Source organism: Phascolarctos cinereus, unplaced genomic scaffold, assembly GCF_003287225.1.
Source record: "Phascolarctos cinereus isolate Bilbo 61053 unplaced genomic scaffold, phaCin_HiC Scaffold_3;HRSCAF=262, whole genome shotgun sequence".
Classification (NCBI taxonomy): Eukaryota; Metazoa; Chordata; class Mammalia; order Diprotodontia; family Phascolarctidae; genus Phascolarctos; species Phascolarctos cinereus.
The window spans coordinates 12,556,117-12,583,953 of record NW_027555736.1 but is presented as its reverse complement, the minus strand read 5'-3'; the positions used below and the strand labels follow the sequence as shown (position 1 = coordinate 12,583,953).

The following is a 27,837-nucleotide window of genomic DNA, read 5'->3' as shown; positions in this document are numbered from 1 at the left end:
GCTCTAGTAGCCCCTGAACAAGAATTGTAAGAGAAGAAAGGTTTTAAAATAATATTTATTACCTTCGTTTTGAAAGTTCTTCATCAAGGTTATACTTGCCTTCTTAGTAGATCGTTTATTACTGACCACCAGCTAGATAACGATGAGGTTTTTAGAGTTAGAGGAGTCTCAGAATTTGTCATCATGTCTCCTTCCCCTCCCCCAATTTATTTATTCTCCCCCCTGGGTACCACTTACCTCTTGATGTTTTCTGTCTTTGTGATGGAGAAAAATTTGGGTTGGATTTCCCACCATTTTGGTGTTAACTGAATAATGTATTTATGAGCTGCAGCTGAACTCAGTGGAGAAAGAGAGTGTCCCACCCCAGAAAGGTCTGGGTTCAAGTCCCTTCTGATATGTCTGGTACATATATAAGAGCTAGGTTACCAGGCAGCCTTCTGAGATCTCTGATTGGCACAGCAGGTGATGATCTACACGGGAGCCCTGGACAGTGACTCACCTGAGGAGATCCCAAGACTGGACGCAACAGAACATATCAGTTCCGTATGGTCCAGAGAACCTCAGGGTGATTCTTGGCTGAACTTTCACATGCAGTTTGCCTAGAAGATGGGCTAGTTGCTCTCAGGATCTGTGAAAGTGATTCTGTAGAACTACTGGTCAGGGATCCTTTTCAGTAGAAAACCTCTGTGATCCTGTGATTTGGGGCCCTTGAAGAGTTGTCTATAAATAGAATCATTTGAAATTCATCAAATTCCCTTATTTAAGGGAAATTAAGAATAATAGCTGACAAATATCTGTATAAAGCCTATAGATCATGGTAATATTGCCAAGTGTGCTATTTCTTGATCCTCCCAATGTTGTGGTGTGGACTCTTTAGGTGGTCTTACCCCTATTTTGTAGATAAGGATACTGAGATTCAAGAATGGGAAACTGAATGGCCTGGTAACCAAACTCCTGAATGTGGAATTGGGGCTCTTAGAATTAGATTATGCAGTGATGAACTATTAGTAATACAATTGGCCCTCCTTCAGGAAAGTGAAGAGGCTTTCATAGAGTTAATCAGCCCCACGTATCTTTATTTTATAAAGTCGTGTTTTCCTATGCTGGATTGGCTTTACAGCTTATGATTTGTGCATGGATTCACCTTGCAGATTGTCTGTGTTTGTTGGGGATAGTCTCTTTTCCTCAGTTCTTATAATCTTCCCCCCACAATGTGGAGGCAGGCCTTCTCATTTCCCTTTAGAAAGCCCTGTTAGCTTGCCTTTTCCGCCTTTCCATTGTCTACGTCTGCTAAGGCAGTCTGCCAAATTGTGGGCATGAAATCCTGGTGAGAGGAGAAGAGGAAGAGGTTGAGGCGGCAGCACTGGCGACGAATATTTCTCCTAATATTCTCTCGGGTTCTTGGAGGACCTGATTATAACCTCTTTTTTTGTGCAAGATTATTATTATTTTTTTTTGTTAAACTAATTGTTTGCTTCCTCAGTAATCTCATTGTTGCCCATTGGTCCTAGATAAGGTATCAGATAGGACAAATATCAAAAGGGAGCAAAAGAAAATGTCCAGATTTACTTCGAGCATATTTATTGGGCAACAGAGAAGTGCTGGGGTGCAGTGGAATATACAAAAGAGGTATTATTCACGGTCAGAGAATCATGGAAGTAAATACGTGGTGATGGAATTTATAGCCAGCACTGGAAGGAACCTTGGTCATCACGTGGTCCTGCCTTTCCAAGTCAAGTCGATAACAAAGCATTCAAGTAGTGCCTTCTCCTAAGTAGTCCACACTGTGCTGAATGGATGAGGAAGCAGGCCCAGAAAGTTGGAGTGACTTTTTGAAAGCCATATGAACATTTTATAGTGGAGTAGAATGAGAACCCGTGTCCTCCTAATTTCCAAAACAGTTTTTTCCCTTACTAGGAGCTGATAATCTAATTGGCTGTGTTGGTTAGGAAACAGGAGGAACGAGAGAGGAACGTACGTAATGTTTAAAGTAATAATACAGTCATCAGTGCTGAGTTAAGGAGGATAGGCAAATAGCTCCAACAAGGAGGAGAGCAGCCTTTGGGAAAGAGATGGTACTCGATCTGCCCTGATGGGTGGCAGAGTACGGCTAAAAGCAAAGCAGAGGAGGACAGTTTAGACAAGCCCAAGTCTTTTGAGTTTCGCTTGAGCTGTGCCAAATGAGTCAGATGACCTGGCAGGAGCTGGGAATTTGGATTTGGAGGAGGGAAAAAGTTAAGGGCACACTCCTCGGGAAGCTCCTCGGTGGAATGCCCTGAGAAGCTTGAACTGTCAGGGAGTTTGTTGAAGGTTTTTGAGGAGGATGAGCTGACTGAATGTTTCATAATTAGATAGTTTTGTTAAAGACTCAAGATAACATGTAGAGAATTCATTGTGACTGATGAAAGCAGATGATCCACCAAGGAATGGAAAGAGTTTGCCTGAAGAATAATTGTCATATTTGTTAAAAGGAGAATTTGTATTTACTCAAGGTCCAGAGAGCCCAAGGCAGTTTTAAGTTTAATTATTTTGGGGCTCTCCACTATTAGGCATTGTCCACACATGAGCATGGTGTGCAGATTTGGAATTCGAGACTCTAGCCGTGGGCCTATCAGTGAAACCACGAGGCAGGCCGCATGGTATAGTCAGAATATGCTGAAGTAGGAAGCGAGAGGAGCTGGGTTCACATGCGGCCTCTGGGTTCCTGGCACCTCGGATGTATTCTGGCTTGTGAACGCATCACGCTAAATGTAGGGTCCTGCCAGCTTTGTTAGATTAGCCTCTGGTCTGTTACACCCATAGTTGTGTCAAAGTCAGGATGCAAGATAGAGAATGCCTTTATTTAAAATTAATTTTTCCTGTTAGAAGAGGTATTTTCAGAATTGAACTGTTAATTATTAGCAACAGAAGTTTTCAGTTTGTAAGAGATGTTTGTCAGTCTGGCCTACTTGCTTATAAAGGGATAATGACATAGGTGGTTGTTTTGGTTTTTTAAAGTGGAAGTTGGCATGTTACCCCTCAAATATATAAATATAATGTAAAATTTATAACCTGTTGGACCTTCAGTTTTTATTAGAGATTAATCATTGTCCCAACAAGGTGCATTGTATTTTTTAGAATAGATAACATTTCAAGTTAGATGTGACAGATTCCTTCTTAAAATTATAGGAATGGAAATGATTTGTTGATTACCCACAGTATGAGAAAGAAATTATTTAGAAACATAATATCCCTAAAGAGTTTGTTACCTTCAGACTTTGTTACAATCGATTCAGATATTTGTGTGCTGTTATCTCTGACAGATTTGTTTTTTAATTAAAAAACAAATTCCTACATAAGCGGAGTATATGATAAAGGGGAGACACACCCTATTTTCTCTTTTTCCCTTCCAACTTGCAACCCAGCATGAGCCATTTAAAACAATGCCTAATTAGTTCTTCCTATCCAGGGAATACCTGAGTGAAGAAAAGGGAACTGGGCAGAGTGAGAACACTGTGTGGGAACAAGAGGATTCCAAACTTGGCTGGACTCGGTATGGTTTCTCCTCCACCTCCGGTTCCCTAGAAGGGACAGCTGGCATGTGTGGCTTCAGAAGGACAGTGAATTTTAATTGGGATGGGGAACCTTTTGGTCATCTCTGTGAATTCTAAAGAAAACTAGAAACCACCCTGGAGTCAGTGTGCTATGCTGCCTCCTGTGGGGCAAGGGAAAGGGAACTAGACCAAATGCCATTTTCTCTTCAGATCGCTTTTCTCTCTGTGGCTTTTTGGGTCATTTTTGATGAAATGAAACTTTTAAAGAATATCTCAAGTTCACCATAGTAAACTACCCAAGAAGTTGAGTTGAACTGAATGGATTTTTCTTGAAGGAAACCAGACAAAATGAATTGCTGAACACATCCTATTTTGTTACAAAAATCATGAAATGTAGAAAGAAACAAATCATACTGTGCCAAGTCGTCAAGATTTTTCTCTAGGAGCATAGAATGTTGATCTTAAGGACCTAGGGCAGTGCCTTGATTTTGCAGCTCAGACTTCCCCAAGGTCCTGCTGAAATAAGGAGCTGACCAGATTGGAACTCTAAATCTCAATCCAAGAGTTTTGTAGAAAAAAAGGGAAAATGAAGTATGAGGACAATAAATACTTTTCACAAGATAGACATTTTTACGATTTTATCAGATCTTCGCTAGTGATTGAAGGAAAGTCGTAGTTATCAGGTAGGTGGGGAAGGTGGATAGAGCATCTGGAGTCAGGAAGACCCAAGTTCAAATTCAGCCTCAGACAATAGCTCTGTGACCCTGGGCAAGTGATTAGCCTGTTTACCTCAGTCTCCTGATCTATAAAATGGGGATGATAACACATACCAGGGTTATCTTGAAGACCAAATGAGAGAATAATTGTAAAGCGCTTAACATGGCACATATTAGATGCTCTATAAATGTTAGGTGTTATTGTTGTTGTTGTTAAAGAGTAGGAATAGAGTGACTAGGTAATTATTGATTGGTATTTTCCTGTTTGTTTAATATGGAAGTGAAACAGACTGACTGCAGAAAGTGGTTCTGTGCAAGCAGGGGATGTGGTGGTAGATGGCCAATAGAAAGGATGTCCCAGAGTCTTGGTGCAAATTTAAGCTTTAATGGCTTACACTGCACTTGGGGGCACAGGATGCGCATGTGAGAGAGAGAGAGAGAGAGAGAGAGAGAGTGTGTCTGTCTGTTTATATATCTATCTTAGCTTTTCCTTTCTGTCCTGGAAATATACAAAATAATTCCATTCATTAAGGATTAGAATTGCTTGAGTTTGTTGTAATTGACTTAAGAGAAAAGGCAGTTCTTGATGGTAGCATAAATATTGAAATGCAAGGATTGACTCTATAAATGTTATTTGAAAAAATTTTTCCAATTACACATAAGAACAGTTTTTAACATTCTTTAAAAAACTTGAATTCAGGCAAAACATTTTAATATAAATTTTAGAAAAGGATCCTGGTTACTGAGTAATGAATAGACTTCTAAAAATCAGGGGATGTGTTTTATTTCTTTGAGATATTTTAATGGATGCTGATTCTTACTATTTGTTTGAACTTTAGAGAAAGGAGAAGAGGGAACAGACATTTATTAGGCACCTACTATGTTCCAGGAATTATGCTAAGTGCCTTACAAAGATTATCTCACACATCATATCTCAGCTCTGGGAAGTGGTGGTGGTGTTGATTTATTTCAGTTGTGCCTGACTTTTTGTGACCCCATTTGAGGTTTTCTTGGCAAAGATACTGGAGTAGTTTGCCATTTCCTTCTCTAGCTCATTTTATAGATGAGGAAACTAAGGTGAACAGGTTTAAGTGACTTGACTAGGGTCATATAGTTTGTGTCTGAGGCCAGATTTGAATGTAAGAACATGAGTCTTCCAGACTCCAGGACCAACACTTTATCCATTTCACTACCTAGCTGCCCTATGCCCTAGGAAGTAGGGACTGTTATTATCCCCATTTTACAGATGAGGAAAGTGAGGCTGAAAGAGGTGAAGTGACTTGCCCAGAGTCACACATTTAGTCGGTGTCTGAGCCGGGATTTGAACTCCTACTTCTGGATTTGAGACCTAGCAGTGGCTCCAGAGTGCCTCAGTTTAATTAACTGTACTGTGAGGGAATGGCCTCACCAGAGGAGGGCTGAGCTATTTTCCAGCTCTAAGTCTACGGTGCCATAATTCTCAGAACCCCCCTCCTCTTTTCTATGCTTCAATGCTTTGTTTTGGCCCTGATTGGGGAGCTGTCCGTTGTGCTGAGTCAATTTTCTGTATCGGCCAGAAAAGTTTTCTCTCCTGTTCTCCCCCCTCTCCTCTCCTCTTCTCTCTTCTCCTCTCTTCTCTTCATCTAAACAGACAAAAAAGGAGCGTTTTCATAGCCAGAGTATAACAGAAGAAAGGGATGACATGGAATTACAAAGCTGTCTTGTGTACAGCTTGCATTATTTTAAATATATAATAAATTCAGTGTTCTCCTTGTTTTTTCTTCTCTCAGGCTTACCATTCTCTGGTGCATTTTATAAGAGAGATACCTGAGTGACTCCTTTCCTCTCCTCCCCTCTCTTCTCTTTCCCTTCCCTCCCCTTTTCCCTCCTCCACTTACACTCAAAAAAGGAAGCATATGCAAAATTAAGCAAAACAAATTACTACCTTAGCTAAGACTGAGACTGTGTATCTTAATATGCATCTGGGGCCTCACTTCTCTCAGCATCGTTTTTGGAGCCCTGATTGACGTTGCTTGATCAGAATTCTCAAGTCCTTCAGAGTTGTTTGTCCGGAATATTTTGATTTCAGATAAAAAACTTTCTGTCTTAGTTTTTGCTGCTGTTGCTGCTTTGGCCAGTCTGATTTCCCTATACAGCTCAACCATGTTTTTCAGTTGTTCCCATTTTTTTCCTGCCTTAATTGCTATAGTAGCATCCCGTTTTAGTGAGTATGAGGGTTCAGCATTGACCAGTTTTATTTGAACTTATTAACTGGAAATCCATTGTTAAAGTAGACAGATGACTACATTGTATTGGATTTTGAAATTTTGCTTACCTAAATTACATACTTGGTAGATTCTGTATCAGCAAATAGTGAAAATGGCATTGATGGTTACATAAAAGAGAATGACCTGGGCTTCTGTAAGATTGGGACAGGGTGTGATTAGGAAGCCTTGCTGTGTTGCTTTTGAAATCATTAACTCCTAAAGGCATGCCTTGCACACTGTATGGCTGTCTGTAGACCCTAACATAGTATGCATGACTAAAGTAAAGGTGAAGTAGAGATTTGGAAAATGCCTTATAATCACTGAATTGCTCTAGATATACTCAGTGCTTTTGGGGGAGTGTAAGTAAAAGTGAGGCAGCCCGGTATCTCAGCACACTCAGCTCTTAAAGCAGAGCTGAGTTCTTTATCACCTTGAGGAAAGCCCACTATGACAGCACTTTCCTGAGCTGGCTATAGCCTCTCTGCTGCAGGAAAGGAATCAGTGTTCTCAATATTCCCTTTTGAATTTCTTTGGTAAATTTACTCAGTTTTAAAAAAAACTAAGCTGGCTTTTCTCTGATCTACACCTGATTTCTCATTAGTAACAACAGTTTATACAATGTTTATTTTCGTGAAAGACTAGCCTGAGAGGTGTTTTGTATTGCACTGTGAGCTGACTGGGTTTTCAGTACGTTATTCCAAATACAATCCAGTCATTCGGCGTTATAATGGTTAATATTAAATTTAATATGTTGAACACGCATAAAGACCCGCTATCGATGTGCAAAAGAGATGGCTACAAAGATGAACAAAATGGTCTCTGCCTTCATGGTGCTTATATTGAACTGGGAAGATAAAATACATTCACAGATAAGAAATACAAGATAATGTGAGGAAGGAGAAGAATGTTCATTTTTGTGGAAATCATGAAAGTCTTACTATAGGAGGAAGCAATCCATTTGTATTTTGAAGGAGCTTAAGAGATAGAAGTGAGGAGAGTTTGTTTCTAGCAGGGGAGAGAGCCTATACAGGGTTGGACATAGCAGATGAAATAGCAGGTTTGGAGGCCAGACCAAAGACTAGTTTGGCTGCAGTGTGGAGTGTGAAGGGGAACCAATGTCTGGAAATTAGGTAGAAAACTCGATTGTGGGAGGGCCATAAATGCTTAGTTGAGTTGAGTTTCTGTTTATTTTAGAGGCAGTAGAGAAGACTTTGATTATGAGAATGGAAGTCAGACTGAAGACTCCTTTCTTTGTGGAGTGTGGATTGAAGGAAGAAACTAGAAGGGGTGGGACTCATTAGGAAGCTGTTGTGATAGTCTCAGAGAGAAGTCATGAGGGCCTGAACCGGAGCAACAGCTGTGTGAGTAGAGAGGGAGACACAGATGTCAGAGATGTGGAGGAAGCATCAATCAAACTTGGCGATTAATTGGCTAGAGGGATTGAGGAAGAGTGATGAGTTAAGGGTGTTTCTGAGTTCATGAACCAGGGTAACTTGAGAGTTGGTGATACATGCACTTAACAGAAATAGGAAGGTCTGGGAAGAAGCGAATTTGGGGAGAAAGATGAGATGAATTCCATTTTAGACATGTTGAATTTGAAATGCCAGTAGAAGTTCAGGGAAAGCAGCTCTGCAGGCAAGTGATTGTGCAGGACTGGAGTTCAGAAGAGAGGTTAAGACTGGATATTAGATAGATTTCAGAATGTTCTCTGTAGAGAGATCATTTAATCCGTGGGGAATGGTGAAATCACTGAGGGAAAGCATAGACAGAAGGTACATGGATTTGGGACAAATTGTGGGCAGGAGAGGAGACTTAAAAAGGAATGGTAGCTTTGGAGGATGGCCTGGGGAAGGGATGTGACCAGCAGTGTAAACAGCTGTAGAAATCAAACTGAATGGTGGAGTGAGAGAGGACCTTTGGATTTTGCAGATCTAGATAAGAGCTCATTGGTAACCTTGGAGAGAGTGTTTAGTGAGGGATCGGAAAGGGGATAGCCGAGTGTTGAGAGGTGAGGAAATAAGAGTTTATTTCTGAAAGGGAGAGAGAGAACCAAAGATTGTGGGGATGGCAGAGTCAAAGGAAGGGTTGGTGAGTTGGTTTAAGTAAAGGATTGGGGGTAGGGTATGGAAGCCTGGGCAGGTTTATTGGCATTGAGGTGGATTCAGTAGATAAACAGATTGAAGATGGAAGAGAGGGAATGATGGGGGGTGGAGTGCGAGGGTGAGTCAGGACACAAGTAGAGAGGCTTTGAGTAGAGCAAAAAGGAAGACATTGAGGGATGCTGTAGATTTGGGTTAATGACTTAAACAAGGTAAATGCTGTAAGATCCTTTTATCCCTATTAACATAGGAAGAGGAAGAGACAGCTAGCTAGGTGGTGCAATGGGTAGCATGCCGTGCTTGGAGTTAGGAAGACTCCTCTTCATGAGTTCAAATCCAACTTCAGACACTTGTTAGCTGCTTGACCCTGGGCAAGTCACTTCACCCTATTTGCCTTAGTTTCTTCATCTGTAAAATGAGCTGGAAAAGGAAATAGCAAACCACTCTGCCATCTTTGCCAAGAAAACCCTGAATGAGGTTGGACCCAATGGAACAACAACAAAATGTAGGAAGAGAGGCTCTCTACTGGGCAAGGAAAAGAAGAGAATTTGAGGCAGGCAGTGTGGTTCAGTGGAAAGAGGAGTGGTAGGAAAACCAAGACAACAACAAAACGCCCTCTTGTTTTGGTTCCATATTTCTGTTTGAAGAAGCACAATATGTGGGAAGAGATGATTATCCTCCTAAGTCGAGTGAATGTTGATCCTGCAGGGATGACAGGGTGTATTATAGAAATATCTACTATTTGTTTCAAGAAAAAGAGCACTGGCTCTGGATTCAGAAGGACCTGAGTTCAAATCCAGCCTTAGACACATAACACTTACTAGCTGTATGACCCTGGGCAAGTCACTTAACCCCATTGCCTAGCGCCCCTCCCCCCCCAAAAAAAGAAGTAAAAAACTTTAAAGTCAACTTTGATCTATATAGGTACATGTTAAGATGGGTGGATAGCTTGAATATTGAATGATTGATTCCCAAGCCAAAATGGAATCTTTCTTTGGTATTCACCTTGGAGAGAATATGCTACTTTATTGACAGATGGCCCTTACCTAGCCTTATCTCTGTTTCTCTGGTGTTTTCTGCTATTAGAATGTAGGCTCTTTGGGGGTGGAGACTGTGTTTCTTGTTTGTATTTGTATCCCTAGTCCTTAGTACAATTCCTGGTAGGTAGTTGATATTACTATTATTAATAAACGCTCTATCATCTTTAGTTTGTCATACACAGTATTTTGTAGATGACAGTTTTGTTTGAACCAGGCACTTAGGATGTTAGCTATATAACCTTGAATGGCCTTATTTTTCCTTTCTTATTTTCCACTTGGAAAAGGTGGGAAATTCTGTCATATACCAGGCCCTTAGGGAAATTGCCAAATTTATAAAATTAGAAAAAAGAAAAAAGAAGAAAAGGCTGTCTTATAGATATGAAGTAGTACAGAATATATGATGTCTCCTCAGGGAGAACAACAGAATCTCCCAGGCAGCAGTGGATTTTTTTTTCTAGAGAGAATATGAAGATATATGGTTTTTTGTTATTGAAAAATATTTGTGTGTGTGTATATATATGTGTGTGTGTGTATATATATGTGTGTGTGTGTATATATATATATATATATATATATATATATATATATATATATAAATCTTAGCTTAATGCCTCTGGAGTACTGTAACTGATAACTAGAATTTGTTTTGGCTTAGTTTTCCAAGATTGAGCAGCTTGCTTCCCTTCGTTTTGAATGTAGGGTATAACCTTGAGGTCAGAGAGTGGTTTGTTTTTTGTCTTTGTATTCCTGGGGACTCGTGCAGTGTCTTGTACAGATCAGGGCTTTCCTTCATAAATGTTTGAATTGAATTTGAACGTGTCCTTCCATGGCTAATGTGCAGTATTGTTAATGTCCAGTCTTAGCATTTGTGTGTGTGTAATATCACCATATGCGTTACATAATTATAATATTTTGTTTTGATTTGGTAATCAGACCTGAGTTTTCAGAGTGTATCCTTTGCACCAAAATTACATTCATCTGCTTATTTTTAGAGGAGGGAATGGTATACGTAGTAAAACAAAGCTAGGTAGAAATTATTTACGTTTTGCAGAAATTTGAAGAACAGTTTGGCAATCGTAGATAAGAATAGTTTTTAGAGCGCTTATCTGTTCTGGTAAAAAATCTCTCAGTTTTCCTTATGTTGATTTAAAATATATACATATATATACATATATATATATATATATATATATATATATATATATATATATATATATATATATATGTATGTATTTTAAATGCATACCTATATGGTACTTGGCTCTGAGAGGATACTATTTAGTGGTGAGGATTCTTGGGCTTGGCCCTTAGTGTAATCAGTGACTTTCATAGTTGGCTCTTGGCTAATTCAGAGGACTTTTTCTGCTGCCTGGACTTGTTTTAAGGGCCCAAATATTCATTATTGTATGTTATAAGTATTTGAGTGCTAATGAAAATCTGGAAATCATTGAATGAAAATTGTATATGAACAAGAGACAGAACATGGAGGTAATGGAATGGGATGGAAAGAGTTGAATGATGACTCATGAAATTGGAGCTGTTGTCTCAGTTCTGCCATTAACTGACTCTCCGCGATCTTGGAGGTCTCTCCCTCAGCTTTGCTTATTGGTTGAGATCTCTTGAACCTTTGGAGTAATACTGGGATGTTTTGAGTAATCCAGTGAACACTCCCAGTTTAATGCCTTTCTCCTCTCCCCATGCTGTTCAACCATGGGGAAAAATGTTTATTTGTATAGAAAGGTTGAAATGCTTTTTGACACATTATTCGCCCAGCTTGTTCTGGTGTTTCTTGTTTGAGCTCAGTCCTCCTAAGCTGAGCCTCTGCTTTCTCACTTCTGGCCCTCATGCGTGGCCTGAAGTCAAGAAGACATCTTCTTGAATTCAAATCTGGCCCCAGATATTTACTAGCTCTGTGACCCTGGGCAAGTAACTTCACCCTGTTTGCCTCAGTTTCCTCATCTATAAAATGAGCTGGAGAGAGAAATGGCAAACCACTCCAGTATCGCTGCCAAGAAAACCCCAAATGGGGTCATAGAGAATCAGGCATGACTGAAAAATGACTTAACAACAAAAAAATATGCCTGCAGGAAAAAAAATATTGTCAATGTCACTCCAAAATATGAACTCCTATGAAACCCAGGGGAAAGTATGAGGAGGGGTGGGAAAAAAAAAAGACCGGAGAAGAGAGAGCTGCAGGAGCAGGGCCTTCCTCCAGGTGCGAGTGTGCTGTTCTGGACCATAGATCACTTGATGTCAGACTTGTGGTGTGTCACCTGATTGATCTTACTGAATTAGGACAGCCTGGCTCCTCAGAAGTGGCAAAGGTTTCAGTGCAGTTTCGAGTTTATACATGTGAACACTTGTGTATATGGATACAATCCTTTAAAAAATACGAATATATAAGCTGAATTCTTTTCAAACCAAAATCTGATGCTGGTATAAGATTATTTTAAAATTCAGATCAAATCATTAATACCAGAATAGTCATTTATTGCTTTCTCTTGCTTTGGCTTCTGTTTAGATCAGGGGTTCTTCACCTTTTCTGTGTCATAGACCCTTTTGTAGTCACTCTGGTTAAGCATATGGATGGATCTCTTCAGAATGTTTTTAAATGCGTAAGATAAGCTATATAGAGTTACAAAGACAACTGAAGATTAGTGAAAATGAAGTTGGAACTTCTTCTGCATTCAAGGCAACGTACCCCACATTAAGAACCCCCCTTTAGATTGTATGTCATAGGACATAAAGCTGTGAGGTACCTTCCCCATAAGCTTTACAAATGAGAAAACAAATTCCCAGAGTTAAGTAAACAGGAAGTCACCTAGTAAATAACAGGGCTGAGATTCAGATGAAGGTCTTCTGATTTTAAATCAAGTGCTTTCCTCACCCAACCATAAATTGATAAGACTAGTAGCATCATTTAAGGATAATATTAATATGATATAAACTATATATACTTCCTCAGTAAAACATACCAAGGAAGGGTTTTCAGGAATTTTATCTCACTGAATGTAAATATTGCTTGAAGTTAGAAAATAAAACTTCATTCTTCTAAGTTTCTTGAGTATTGTTAATATTAAGTTAATTATTTTTGTTAATGATGATTTTTTTCTTTACTTGAAGGTTTTTGGATTCAAAGCATAAAAATCATTACAAGATATACAATCTGTAAGTATGTTTCCCTGCTTCTAAAAACAGCTCTTAAGTGAAAGTTGTTTCTTTTCTGGGGTGAGGTAGCGTTAAAGATATTATTTTACTGCATTGTATTTGTAAAACAATTACTTCAAGAAGTCTGATTGAAAATATCATTAACTCATTTAGTAAGTATAGTGATGAGGTGAACTGGGGTGTTGGCAAGGATTTCTGTTACTTGATCTGCTTTAAATGGCTTGGCATCCTGCCGGTCTTGAGAGCCTGTGACCACGTGGTCAGTGGAAGGGTAATTCCCAGCAGAGCTGCCTTCTCCTAAGCAGTGGTGATGGCTGCCCGTCTTCCCTGGACCTGTACTTTGAAGTTAGAGGTGGTTCTTTGTCCTTGGCATCTCTTCCACGGGGATGCCGTCAAAACCACTCTTTTGGCCTCTCTCTTTATGGAACTCAGAAACGTTGCTTGAATGCTTGGATTGGGTGGTTTCTGTTTTCTAGGGCAGCATTACAGGGATTTTCTATGTCTAAACAACTTTGTCTCCTTTTTTTTTTCCTTGGTGGTGATGTGAGGGCCCCAGGGAAAAATAAACATTTTTCCTATTTTTAGTTCCCTTGCATTTGGAAGGGAGCAGGTTTTTCTGATAACTTTTCCTCCTGAAAAGTTGTGGGGAAAAAAATCCATCAAAAATTGTGTACTAATTTATTTAGATGAAAAAATGTTTAAGATTGGGTGTTTATGCTTTTTTTAAAAACCTGCTATAATTCCTAAATGATTTATTTTTATTTTTCTTTGTTCTAATATTTTTGTTATCTCACTCTGCCATAGTGAGATTGTTGTTAACTCTGAGCATTTGATCCCCATACTTGTGTAGAGTGGATAAGTATTGTATAAATCAACATCTCGAGCAAGATGTAGTAACTTGTTATTTTCAAGAGAGAATAACGAGAGACTCGATGGTCGGATACCCAGAACTGATCCTGCCCAGACTCTTGGGCTGTGTGGCTGCCGGCAGGTAGCTCAGTTGTTGCATCTGCAAAGTGGGAAAATGGAGACTTCCAGCGTGGTTAGAAGGAATGTATTTTGTGAGCCTCCAGGGATCATTTCAGTGTGAGTTGTTGTGGAGGTTTCTTGTTTTCTTTGCTCTAGGGTCACTTCTTTTTGACTTGTGAGGGGCAGATTTAGGATATAGGATCATTGACCTCAAGGTGGAAGGCCCTTCTGAGGCCTTGTGGGGTCCAGAGGGGAAAGGACTTGCCCAAGACCATACAGGTGATAAATAGACAAAAGCCGGCCATGTGGCTTCCAGTTAAGTGATTTTCCATTGTGCCTTTTCTGCTACTTCTTACCTTCTCTGTCTTAAAGTCTGAGCAGCTGAGTGAATGTTGGCAGCGGCAGCTAGCAGTTAAGAACAAGGAGATACTGATTTTATTTGATCAAGGCTCAGGACAGAGAAAGGAATGTGCTGGGATTATAGTTTTATAGCTTGAGCAAAGGTGAAACCTGGCTCTTCTTGGCTTTGTAACCCTGGAATCTGCAAAGGAGCCTTGGTCATCAGGAAATTCTTCATGTCTATACACTATACTATTTAAAAGGATAGTAATAGAGGTGCATATTTTAGGAAAATGTTCATCAAAAATGAGCTTTAGAGCTTAGAGGGATAATTTTAATCAGCCAGAAAATGTAAGTCGAGCGCCCCATTCCTTCATAATATGGAATAAACAAGATTTTGAGAATACTTGATATGTTTCAAACAATATGTTTCAAATATTTGTAAATATTTGAAAATCCTTGATGTTGTCAAAATGAGCAAGTTATGAAGCAGTAAAAAATTTCCAGAATCCTCTTTTTTTTTAAAAAAAAAACACTTTATTTTTTATTTTGTGTGTGAGGAGGTGTTGTTCTAACCTGCGGTCTCATTTGTGAGTGGGATCTCAGCATGGGAACTTCCATGGTCTTAGAGACCTGCTTTGGACACTAAAGGGGCTGAATCAGCTTGTCCAAGATCACACAGAGGATGTCTTAGTCAAAGGTAGCACTTGAATCCAAGACCAGCCTTCTCTACATATACTGCGCCCTTCCGCCTTGCATTTAAATTAGTTCTTGTTAATTCTGCCCTCCAAGTGGATCTGTTAACAAGTTCTTTCTAGAGGCAAAGATTTGGGAAGTCTGTGTTAAAAGAATATGTGAATAGCTTATAACAAAACTACTTGAGCATGACAGTGCGACCCAGTATCTTTTGAAATAAAAAATGGGCACCTGCCCAAGCAAGCTCCTCCTAAGCTATTACGAAAAGAAAAGGGCTAGGAAGGATTCTGAGACTGCTGTAGGGCTGGTCTAGGCTGTTTGGTGTGGTGGGAAGAACGAGGGATTTCTTGGTGTCAGCAGCCCTGACTCAGGAGTGATGCTTTACTGTGTCTTTCCTTTTTCCTTAGGTGATTTCCCCTTCCTGGTCCTCGGTTGTCCTGCCTGCACCACAGGGGTGGGAAGGGGGTGGCACATGTGTGTGGTTGGACCAGAAAATCTCAGGATCCTTTCAAGCTTTGGATCCTATGATTTTCAGGTGCAAACTCACCGAACCTCAGTTTCCTCATCTTTAAAAGTGGGTGGTGATGCTTGTGTTATCTGCTGTGTCACAGGATTGTGGTGAGGAAGTAACTCTTTGCTGCTTCTAGTACTGTTGCTTGACTGAACAACTCCCAGATATGTGTAGTCTCGGTATCATTTTAGAATTTGAAAGGAGATTTTTTACACGTGTAAGTGACCATTTTAACTTTTCTTTTAGATGTGCTGAAAGACATTATGATGCCACCAAATTTAACTGTAGAGGTAAGTACCAGGTCTTGCCATTGGCTCAGGTTTGCAGTTAAAAAATGAAGAGGCAAACTTTTGCTCAAGGACTAATTCAGAATGTTAGAGAAAGTGGCCCCCTTGGATGCTGTTAGAAACCTGGTCACCCTGAGATCATTCGCTTCTAGAGCTTCCGTGGGGCGGGGTTCCAGGGGCTTGCCTGCAGTTCTTGCTGAGCGCTGGGGAAACACCATTTAGGAGACAGGCCATTGCTGTTGGCTTGGGCTTGGGCTCTTGTCTATCCATCTGTAATGCTTTTTAAAAAAAATTGTGTAGAGAATTTTTGAATTTTTTTTTTTGTGACCATTATGTGTTTGCTACTGGTAGACCACTTTGTTATTTCTCTGTCTCACATAAACAGAAATTAGTAACTGAAAGAACAGCTTGAAAAAGCTGGTGTTATTTGTGTAGCATCAAAAAGAAGGGTGTGATTTTGTCATTCAACTGAGCCTACGTCTCCTTTATATTTTGAAAGGATGAACCGTGCTTGAGGATGCCCCTGCTCCTGAGGGGAGGCACTTTTTTGTAGTGGAGGTCAGAGAAGTGGAGGAAGAGGAAAGAAGGACCCAGAGACCTTTCGTCATTTGTCAGAGTCAACTGGCTGACCTCTTCAGCCCAGTGCTGCTCTCTGTGGCCGGGGTCAGGGGTGGGGATGATGCCTGGCTTGCCAAGGCTAGAAGTCTGATGGAGCATAAGTGGAGGAATATGATGGATTAGTGTATGGAGAGACAGAAGACATTTTCTCTAGAATTTTGCTATTCATTGATTAAACTCCTTGCTTAGAAAATCATTGCCATAGATATAAAATTAACCCACCTCTGGCTGTTTTAACAGTTCAGAGTAAGAGTAGTGTTTGATAAAACGCATCTTGTCTAATGGCACCATTTCTTTTTTCGACACAGTTGCACAGTATCCTTTTGAAGACCACAACCCACCCCAGCTAGAGCTCATCAAACCCTTTTGTGAGGATCTTGACCAGTGGCTGAGTGAAGATGACAATCATGTTGCGGCAATTCACTGTAAAGCAGGAAAGGGACGAACTGGTGTAATGATCTGTGCATATTTATTACATCGAGGGAAGTTTCTAAAGGCACAAGAGGCTCTAGATTTCTATGGGGAAGTAAGGACCAGAGACAAAAAGGTGAGTTGTGTGTTGACATTTTTGCTCCCTTTTTTCCCAGGGCCTGGAGCTCCTTATTTTTAGAAGACACCCCCCTCCTGGGACAGCCACATCACACTCCCTTCGTTTGCCCAGTCCACAGAAAGTCATCGAATGTTTTGTGGGGAGGGTAGTAGTGTGCTTGTAGCTTATCGCATGGTGTCTTTTACTTTAGATTTTGTGTTAAACCCTTGGATGGTGTTTTCTTCCAAATGAGCAAGTGGATAATGTCTGGTTCATTGAGTTTTTTGAGAGCACACGAATGCCTTCAGGCATATCTAGCTATATCATTCTGTGCCCACAAATGCAATAGCAACTTTCTTGTTGAATCTTTATAAAGCATAACATGTCGAAGCCTGTGAATGGCAAGTCAGGCTGACATGTCAAGTATGCTTGGAAATAAAGGGCCTTTGGAAGATAAGTTTGCTCATATGATAAATTCTCCATGAACTTTTTTCTTTCAGTGGATAAAGAGTTCACTTTATTGTGAGAATTTAAAAATGTAATACACACCAAGCAAAAGTCTCCTTGGATAGCATTAACTTTGGTGTTTCTCCAGAGACTTGGTTCAGATTCACTGTTCTGTTTGATTAGCACAATGCTATGAAAGACACTGAAGTGGAGTGGAGAGAGCACCAGCCTGTGAGCCAGGAAGGTTTCACGTGACCCCGCCAAGGCACTTACCCCCGTGGAACTCTCAGTTAAGAAGGCCAGGGAGATTTGTGAACCAGATCTGCGGTGCTCCCCACCTGCTGCTCTGGTAGATCCCGCCTGACTTTTAATGATCACCATTTTGCTTTCTAAATATTTACACATCAGCCCTTCAATAACATATTGTAGAAACTGGAGAGAGGTAGAAGTCAAGTTCCTCAGCCTGTGGTTGGCAGATTCCATCTTGTTCCTGTTTCTGAAAGTAAGGAAAATATTTGCCTTTACTTAGTGCTGTAGGATGTCTCCCCCTCTTTGTGATTCCCCCGAGCTCCCAGAAGCCCAGCCATCCCTGGGGCCTGGGCTACTGTGCTCTTAAATTCCCTGAACATTCAGGGAGCTACTTCTTCGCATTCCCTCCCTTTCCTTTTTCCTTTCAGTCTCTGTTAAGTGTTTTTGTTCTTCCAGTCATTTTCTTTGCAGGGAAAAGGAAGCAGAATAAGAGGTTCTCTCCATCTTCTCTTATCCCATTCTCCCTGAACAACCACTCTGGCCTCTCCTGGTTTTCTTGCGTCTAAATGATAACAGTATTTTGTTCTTAGGGGTCACAACCAGTCATGTTAGCTTCTTCTCGTTAGCATTCTTGGCATTATTCTTTGTAATACCTCTAATTCACTGGTATGCATCCTTTCCTAGCCCAATCTTTTGTACTTTTTTTTTAAAACTTGGTTCTAGTGCTGTCCACACTGGTTCCTTTAGGTCAGGGTTCTTAACCTGCGGCCTGTGAACGTGCTTTTTTCTCTTTTTAGAAGTATTTTGATAACTACATTTCAACATTATTGATTTCCTTTGTAATCTTGTGTATTTTATTTTATTCTTTTAAAAACCTGATTCTGAGAAGGCTTCTTCAGTCTGCTGAAGTGGCCCAGGACATACAAAAGTAAAGGACCCCTGCTTTGGACCACAGAAAATGCGCTGTTGGTGATTAAGTAGAATTTAGTTGTAACGTGTCATGGCTGAAGATGTGCCATCACCTGCCTTATATTTTTGGTCGAGTAAAGAGATCAGCAGCTCAGCTGCTGTGGGGAATATGAGCCCATTTGCAGTTCTCTTGGAGGGGGGAGCAAGATGCTGAAATGGGAGCAGCATTGCCACAGACCTTGTTGAGAAGAAAAGGAGCTTGCCAGAGTTGGGTGTGGGATCCTGGTGAAGCTAGGTCATCCTGAAACCACTGAGCATTCGAAACCAGAAGTATTCTGCTTCTACAGCCATCTTGGGAGTGCTCGCTTCTTCTGAGAGATGAAAATGGAATTCCCCTTTGGAGCCTCCCTGCTGAAACGTTACGTGCTTTGAGGAATTCCTGATGATGACACTTAGGAATATAAAGTGAGGATGAGCTGAGTTGCTTGTGCTCACTCCCTGCACCAGTCCGGATCGACTCTCCCACACCTTCTCATTTGCTGAGATTCTGCTCATCTTCTCTGATTGCCCGAGGTGCTCAGGGCCTGTCTCTGGGGGTTATGAGGTTTCAGTGGTACCGGAACAGCTTTTGGGCTTCAGTCTTTTCTTTTTCCTTTTAGGTGAGTCACCCACTTCCTTTTCTGGTGATGGCCCTGGGTTATTCTTCTGCCCAGTTCTCATGCAGAAGCTGTCCTTAGTAAGATGCTGCAGCCTGTTTATACTTGTAGCTCATGACCAGATCACCCCAGAAGAAATCTGTCCGTAGCCAAAATCATTTTAAACCATTGAGGATTTTCAAGAAGTCTGAAAGAACAAGCAGTTTGAAAAGAAGAGACCCCAGAGGGTACCCTTCTCCAAAAGTGTAATCAAGAAGGTGTCAGCAGCTGACAACTCCTGTACCTACCTTCTCATCTCTATAAAATCTTGAAAAAGTCTTAACACACTGGAGATTCCTTAACAAAAGCGTGAGAAGGGAACAGGGAAAGCCTTTTGTGGATTACTTTCTGTAGTGGACTCCATCCTTACAGGCACACAACTGACTGAGAGGTGGAGAGACTTTCAGATCCTGTTTCTGTTTGCTAATTAAGAAAAAACTGACTCCCGGGAGCGCAACGCAGCCTTGAAGGCTCTCCTTACTGGTGCATTTGTTAACGTCATACATAATTTGGGGGCACACAACACTGTGGAAATAACTTTACTCAGCTTTGTGCTTCCTGTTGTTAAATATGGCATAAACCAGGAGCGCACGCTCTCACCTCATGTGTTCCCCAGTGTCAGGAAAGAGCTTTGAGGATCCTGGCAGGTCTAAATCCCATGTCCTCTTCAGAGTCAGAGCGAGAGGATTCCTTATTGAGGCTAAGCTGTTCTGGTTATTCATATTTGTACTAATCGCATCTGACCTGGGAACACGACAGAGTCTCATACTGGTAGGAAGGAGAATTGCTCACCATTCACAGTGAAGAAGAAAAGTAAATGGGAAATGCCTGTGGCCCAGATTGTGACATGGAGCAAGTTGGCCATCCCAGTGAGTGACAGCCATGTGTTCTATTTCAATTCAACTAAGTAAACATTTACAAATTTATTTAAGTAAGCACAGTCGCTACGTGCCAGGGATTGTGCTTGAAGAGAGAGGCATAGCTGTGGTGCTCAGTGGAATTCTAGTCGTCAGCAAGCATTTATTAAGTGCTTAGCACGTCCTAGGTGCTGTACTAAGGGCTGGGAGTAGAAATAGAAGCACAGGCCTTGTCTTTGAGTAGCTTCCATTTTCATGGGGAAAGACAAGCCCTGGAAAGGAGCTGAAAAGCATGAGGGATTGGGAAGGTAGAGAAAATCTAGTGACAACGAGACAGCGTTAGAGCCTGGAGGGGGATGAAGATATCTTGGGCCAGGGCTGCTTCCTTAAACTGGAGGTTCTGGGCCCAGCTGGCCAATTAGAAGGCAAAGCCCCAGGGCTGGAGAGGAGTCTGGGGGAATGGAATTGAAGGGCTTTTGAGGCCTCACCCGACCTTGTGTGATACTAGGCATGTCATTTAATTTCCGTGCCTTCGGCAACTTCCTAGGATTTGTCGAAAAAGTTTTTGGTGGGCCAAGATCGGTGTTGACAGAAGGGGTCCCTGTGTGGAGCTAGACCCACAAAGGGCCTTTGTGTGTGTGTGTGTGTGTGTGTGTGTGTGTGTGTGTGTGTGTGTGTGTGTGTGTGTGTGATCAAGAGACAAGGCCTCTGTGCTTTTCATGGTGTAATCAGTGCTGTTGAGAACCAGTCTAGCCCAGTATTGAGGGATCCTTAGGCTGTAGGCTGTTGCATTCGGTGATGGAGTGAGGTTGATGGGAAGAGCGGGAGATGAGGCCCAGAACCTCACGAGTTTTAGACCATTTTCTGTGTTTGTGGCTGAATCGGTTTTTTAGGCTCATCGGATCTTATTATGACCACTGATTTACGTTGCTTAAACTTCCTTAAGCAATGGTGATTTTATTGATGCCTGGGTTTTTTTTTTAACTCGTTTCACCTTTTTCAGTGTCAGAATCTTATTAAAAACATGAAGTTGGTGTTATTTCAGTTGCACGGCTTTCTTCTCATTATTCTGCTAATTTGGTATTTATTTTGATCTACAAATTGATTGTATGGTTGTACACCTAGAATTAAGAATTATTCTACTCCAATAACTAAATTATTAGTTTCAGCTTTGTGTGATAAGGTTTGGGCCAGTTATGCTGAAACTGACAAGCCTGCAGCCTCTGATGGTGTCTGTGGCACGTCAGAGTTAGAGGAATAATAATAATAGTGAACATTCTTATGGTGCTTTGAGGTTTGCAGAGTGGTTTGTATGTATCATTTGATCCCACAGCGGTCCTGTGAGTTAGGTTTTATTATTTCCATTTTACAGATGAGGAAACTGAGGCAAACAGGATTGAGTGACTTGTCCTGGGTCACACAGCTATTCAGGTTTGTGGTACGATTTGGACTCAGGTCTTCCTGACTCCAGGCCTGGCATGAGAGCCCCTCCATACCCCACTCACTGGTGCATTAGCTTAAGAGGAGGAAATGTCTCCTGGGCCAAGAAGGCAAAGATGGGTCATCTGTGCTCTGCTTTGGGTAGATTGTCCACATCGATGAACAATGTTCAAGGACTGTCTCTGTGCTGCTGCAGTTTGAGAGCCGCGGCCCTGCCGATGTACACTGCTGGAGGGCCCGAATGGTACAAGGGAAATCAGACCAGCAGGGGGCCGGCTCCTGAGCTCTTTCTGGGCCAGGAACAGGTAGAATTACAGAAGCGCCGGCGGCACCTCACGTGATGCATGGGGAGCATAAGCAGAGAGACCGTGCTTGTGATACTTCCTGGAGCTGGAGAGGTAGTGCTTATTAAATGTTTGCAGCCACGTGGTGCAGTAGGTAGAGCACTCAGCGCTTACTAGCTGTGTGACCCTGGGCAAGTCACTTCAACCTTGTTTGCCTCAGTTTCCTCATCGGTAAAATGAGCCGGAGAAGGAAGTGGCAAATCACTCCAGTCTGTCTGTGAAGAAAATCCCAAATGGGGTCCAGAAGAGTCAGACACAACCCAACAATAGCAACATCATTAAACATTTGATAATCCTTTTCCAATTAAGTCAATAGGGCTTTAATGATTGGTTACTTTCGTGCCAAAGAATAATGGGGCATACGGGCATACAGGGAAAGATATGTTGGGAAATGTGGCTTAGGATTAAGGAATGAGATCACAGGCTTGTAGATTCACTCCATGTTTAAATATAGGATTACTTTAGGAAAAGAGTTAGAAGTCCCGGGGTGTAGCAAGCACGGGTAACATCACTTTAGAATGACAGCTGATTTGCAAAACCTTACAGAGGAGCATAGCAGGAGGTCACGAGCAAACACGCCATCAAGCAGAATTCGCATTTCCACAAAGGCCACGTAGGTGTGTCTCATTGTGCATCTGGAGCATCGCTTCTTTGGCAGGCCGCAGGTCCCATGCTCTGAATTCATGGTTGGCTCTTACGTGTTTCAAAGGTTTTTTTTCTTTACATTGATGTTATTATATACATTGTTCATATTAGTCTTCTCGAGTTTCTCTGAAACTCTCTCATTATTGCTTATAGTACAGTAATATTCCCTTCCATTCGTATGCTGTTTGTTCAGTCATCCTCCAAATGACGGGCGTCCCTTTAGTCTCTAGTTCTTTGCCACTGCAGAAAACCTGATATGTAAATGAGACCTTTTCTGTTTTCTTTGATCTCTGTGGTATAGGCATAGTAGTGACATCATGACTAATAGGTCCAAAGGTATGCACAGTTTAACAGTGTTTTGAGTATTCAGCAGTTCCAAATTTCTTTCCAGAATGGCTGGAGTTGAACTGAGCTTTATTAGAAACCCTGAGTTCCAAACTCATCACCCAAGCTGTAGGTTTGTTCCCATGTTCTTTTTGGAATCCAGGGAATTGCTGGCGTTCCAGCTTGGCTGATGCCTAGTGCATGAAGGGGACTCGTAGGGAAAGGGCTTGTATTCTCTCTTCAGGTCATCAGAAGAGTGACCTTTGCTCCAGGAGGAAGCATAGTACAAGGAAAAGAACTAGCCGAGGTCAGAGGATCTGGCTTCTAATATTGCTCAGGATGAAAATTACCTTTGTAAACTCAAACGATTCCCTGGTCTTTCTAGGCTTCTGTTTCCTCAATTTGTAAAACAAATAGGTTAAAGTAGGTGGCATCTGGGGGCACTCCTAGCTGTGGATCTCTGTCAGATAATTTTGAGAAATGTGTGAATGGATTGGAGAGAGGAAACACTTGACAGTGAGGCCTGTTGGTAGCTAAGAGCTGAGTGGAGAGGATGGTTGTGATACAGAATCCAGGTGAGGAAGAGGGGAAAGACTTATCTAGTCTGGGCAAGTTGTGGGAGGGGCGGTGATGGGACACGTTGAGGTCAGTTTTGAGGTGCTGATGGGCCCTACAGATAGGTGGCCATATCTGGCAGATGTTAGTGGTACAGACTTGACATTTATCTAAAGAAATCTCTGGAAATTACGTAGATTTGGTAGTCATCCAAATAGAGGTGATAACAGCCCCTGGGAGTGGATGAGACCTCATAGGGAGAGAATGGTGGAAGAAAAAATGAAGTTCTCTCGCATCTCAGGGCCTGCAGGTGGTGAAGGGGCGAGGCAGCAGCTGCTTAGGATGCCAGAAAGGAGTGGTCACAAAGTGAAGAAGAGAGCCTGAGTAGAGCAGATGAGAATCGGAGGGGAGGGAGGACAGAAAAAAATACCCTCAGATGAAGCAAATTGGGTTCCGTTGTGACCTTAGAGCAGTTTCAGGTGAATGGTCCGATTGGAACGCAGGAGGAATGAGGATATAGACATGTCTCTCTAGGAGTGACAGGACGGTAGCTGCAGTCAGTAGCAGTGGAGACAGAGGTGCAGCCGCAGAGATCATTCTGTTTGGGAGTCAGGAGCCCAGACATTGACTGACTGGCATGGAGGGATTCTCTAACCTTGAGCATGTAGTTAATGTTGAGCCACAGTTTCCTTGGCTGTAAAATAAATAGTGTGAGTGGTGAGTTTGGAAGAAGACAACGTGGGCCCTGGCTTAGGACTCAGGGCACCACACACACACTGTCCTGTTGACATTTTCTATCTCACTTTTTTTATTTTTTGGCAAGGCAGTTGGGTTAAGTGACTTGCCCAGAGTCACATAGCTAGTTCAGTGTTCTGTGTCTGAGGCCGGATTTGAACTCGGGTCCTCCTGACTCCAGGGCCAGTGCTGTATCCACTGTGCCACCTTGCTGCCCCTGTCTCATTTTCTGTGGGCCCTAAAACATGCCATCCATGTCAGGTGATGTTTTTTGTTAATCCCAGGATCCTCCTGCTGGCGCTTTTCTCCTTCCTTAGATTAGTGTGTGCATCCTTCTGCATGAACACATTGTCATCCCCAGTAGATGCTGAGCTCCTGGAGGACAAGGAACCCTTTTTTCCTTCCTCCTTTGTCTCTCTAGAGCAGGGCGAGATTGCTCGTTGCACTGGGCTGTATTTCCAATGCAGAATTTGTTGGTAGCTCTTGTTGCTGCCCGTTATAACCCTTGGTGCTTCTCTTGGTGAAATCTGTCTTGTGGTACATAAGAGGAATTGGGGTGTGAGTGGACATGTGGGCAGAGAACCAGAGGTCAAATTCTGTTCGGGTGTTTTGCTACCTGTGTGATCTTGGCAAGCATCACTGTCCCGGCCTCAGTTTCTTAGCTGAAAGATTGGATTATATAACTTTAGTATCCTTCCACACCACAGTCTTTCTTGAATCTCTCCTGTTTTATTTCATCTAATTGTGAATTCCATTTCTCAGGTTAAAAGTTGCCATTCTATTCTGTCATTAAAACTGTTGGAGAATGTTTAGGCGATATTAGTCTAGAACTGACTTAAGAATCTGGTGCATGTGGCCTTCTACCAGTTAACATATTTAATTAATGTGGGTACTTTTCCTTTCTGAGTATGTCAAGAGAAGGAGGTGGGGCAGGAGTATCCTAAAAACCCTGATGGTTTCTATAGGTATCCGTGATAACATTGGCCCAGTTAATACCTCTCTCATTGATCACAGTGTGTTGTCTATCCCCTTGTCAGTGGGGACATTGGCTGTGTCACTTGCCATTCCTGAACTAATCATTCACCCCTGGACCAGGGGTGGGGGGACCTGTAGCCTCGAGGCCACGTGTGGCCTTCTGGATCCTTGGGTGTGGCCTTTTGACTGAGTCCAAGTTTTACAGGACAAATCCTTTTGTTAAGGAGTTTTATTCTGTGAAGTTTGGATTCAGTCAAAGGGCTGCACTTAAGGACCTAGAGGGTCACATGTGGCCTTGAGGCTGCAGGTTCCCCACCCCTGCCCTGGACCCTTAGCTGGCCTTCTGTCAGCGTGTATGGCCTTCACAACCCCTGTGTCACCTCCAGGCCATGATGGGGCATTTTCATATAACTTTAGCTACTGAAATACGGAAATTGTCTATCTGCTGCCTTATATTAAAAAATTGAAGTTATAACCTTTTTATAGAACAGTCACATTTATAAAACACGTTACAGTTTATTAAATACCTTTTTTGAAGCACCTTTAAGATAGCATTTTACAGATCACAAAGCAGACTGAGTGAGTGTGTGACTTGCCCAGGACACAAGGCCCAAGAGAAGCGGCAGAGCAGGAGACAAGTGTTCTTCCCACTAGGCTTCCCCCAATTAATTTACATTTGTCTGACAGTGCTGATCGATAACACTCATCCCATGCTCTTAGGAAAGCTTGACATTATTTTGACATTAAACTGGCATTTTCTTGGTTCTGAACATTTTCTTTATGATTCCATGACTTGTCTTTTCAAGCCTAAGGATTGTCTCCTAAACTTGCTGTTAATTTCTGTTACAACTGAATTGAATTTGTTTAAGGGGAAGAGTTGACAGGAGCGCTCCTGGGCATCAGGCGTGTTCTCATGGAGCCCCTGGGGCGTCTGGGCCTCCTTGCTTCTTGGTACACCTGTGCTGGGCAGGGATGGCCTCCTTCAATGGTCTGATAACTCGAAGCTCCTCTCGTGAAAAAGACCAACATCAGAAAAAGTGCAAAAACCAACCTCTCCCAGTAAAGGAGCAGCGTTTCTTCCGTACTTCTCTAAGTGCCTTAAGAGTGGACAAACGAGGGGGCAGCTAGGTGGCGTTGAAGTCAGGCGGACCTGAGTTCAAATCCGGCCTCAGACCAAACACTTGACACTTACTAGCTGTGTGACCCTGGGCAAGTCACTTAACCCCAGTTGCCTTAAAAAAAAAAAAAGAATGGACAAACGATTTCAATTTTTCTTGAAAGTTTCATCCAGGTTCTTTCCAAATTACTGATGAGAAGGAAAATAATCTCTGATTTTGTTTTTATTTGCCCCATTCAAGTGTCAGACATAAAATAAAAATTTTACCATAGTAAAACTTAGCCACATCCAAACTGCTTAAGATTGATTTCACCTCAGTACCTGTGTTCTTGTGTTGAGTCAAAAATCTGCCTGTTTTTGCTTCCCCCTTTGTCCTCACTTGGTCCCCTGGATGACCAGAACGCTCATGTTTCCCTGGGAGAGCTCCTTAGGTGTGTGGAGGTGGCTGCTGCTTCTCCCGTTAGCCTTTCCTAGTCCAATAAAAGCGTTAACCAGTTCCTTCAGCAGTTTCTCAGAGAATGTGCTTTCCTGGTCACCTGTTTATGAGCAGAAAAGATCTTTTTAAATGATGGCTTCAGTTTAAGAACTGTCACTAGCTCCATGTGTGAGCCGCCTGATGCCAGCCCAGCCAGGTGCATGCTGCCCAGGGGGATGGTCCTGAAAACCTAGAGAGAAGAGGGTATCAGGGGGCCACTAGGTGGCTCAGGGGATAGAGCACTGGCCCTGGAGTCAGGAGGACCTGAGTTCAAATCCAGTTTCAGACCAGACACTTGACACTTACTAGCTGTGTGACCCTGGACAAATCACTTCACCCCAATTGCCTTGCAAAAAAAAAAAAAGAAAGAAAGAAAAAGAAAATTGAACACCTTTGGGGCGGCTAGATGGCACAGTGGATAGGGTACCAGCCCTGGATTCAGGAAGACCTGAATTCAAATCTGGCCTTAGACACTTGACACTTAACTAGCTGTGTGACCCTGGGCAAGTCACTTCACCCCATTGCCTTGCCAAAAAAAAGGAAAGAGAAGAGAAAAGAGAGTATCAAGAAGGAGAAGGGGGCTCACCAGTGTCTGTGGTTGCAGAGGCCAGAAAGGATGAGGACTGAGAAAAGGCTATTGGATTGGGCAGATAGGAGATCATTAGTAACTCTGGAGAGAGCAGTCTTGATGGAAATGGTGAGGTTTCAAGGGGTTAGGAAGAGAGTGAGAGGAGAGGAGGTGGAAACACCTGGTGTAGATGTCTTTGTGAAGGTTTTAGCTACAAAGGGCAGAAGAAACAGGAGGACGGTGGGGGTGGAAGGATCGAGTGAGGGGTCTTTGAGGATGGGGGGAGACATGGACATATTTATAGGCAGTAAGGAGTGAACCAGTAGGGGAGGAATGATTGAAAAGAAGTGAGACATGGGGATGACGGAGGAGTCGATCTCTTGGAGGAGCCAGGATGGAATGGGATCGCTTGAGTAGGTAGAGGTTAGCCTTGGTGAGGAGTAAGGCTTCCTCTTCACGTGAGGCAAGGGTGAAGGAGGGGAGAGGGGCAGAAGGCCCACAGTGATGGGAGATGAGGAAGAGGAGAGAAGAAGGGGCTCACAGTGAATTTTTCCTTTAAAATATGAGGCGAAGATCTCAGCTGAAAGAGTTGGGGGGGGGCCATGGAAGGTTTGAGGTGAGATGAAAAGCTTTGGAAGAGCCTCCGTGGGGAGAAGCTGAATTAGTTTATGAGAGCGCTGTGTGAGGCGTGCCTACAGGGCAAGCGCCCTTCATTCACCTGGGAGCTCGGGGGTGGGGGGGGGTTGTATTT

General features: G+C 42.3%; 1 protein-coding gene across 1 annotated transcript in view; it reads left to right on the top strand.

Annotated features, from left to right (window-relative positions):
* The window catches only part of PTEN (phosphatase and tensin homolog), a 77,856-nt gene that overhangs the window by 30,149 nt on the left and 19,870 nt on the right, over positions 1-27,837 (top strand). Inside the window, exons 3-5 of the mRNA XM_020974958.2 lie at positions 12,758-12,802; positions 15,564-15,607; positions 16,531-16,769. Coding sequence (XP_020830617.1) covers positions 12,758-12,802; positions 15,564-15,607; positions 16,531-16,769 — 328 coding nt within the window. The remainder of the gene's footprint in view (positions 1-12,757; positions 12,803-15,563; positions 15,608-16,530; positions 16,770-27,837) is intronic.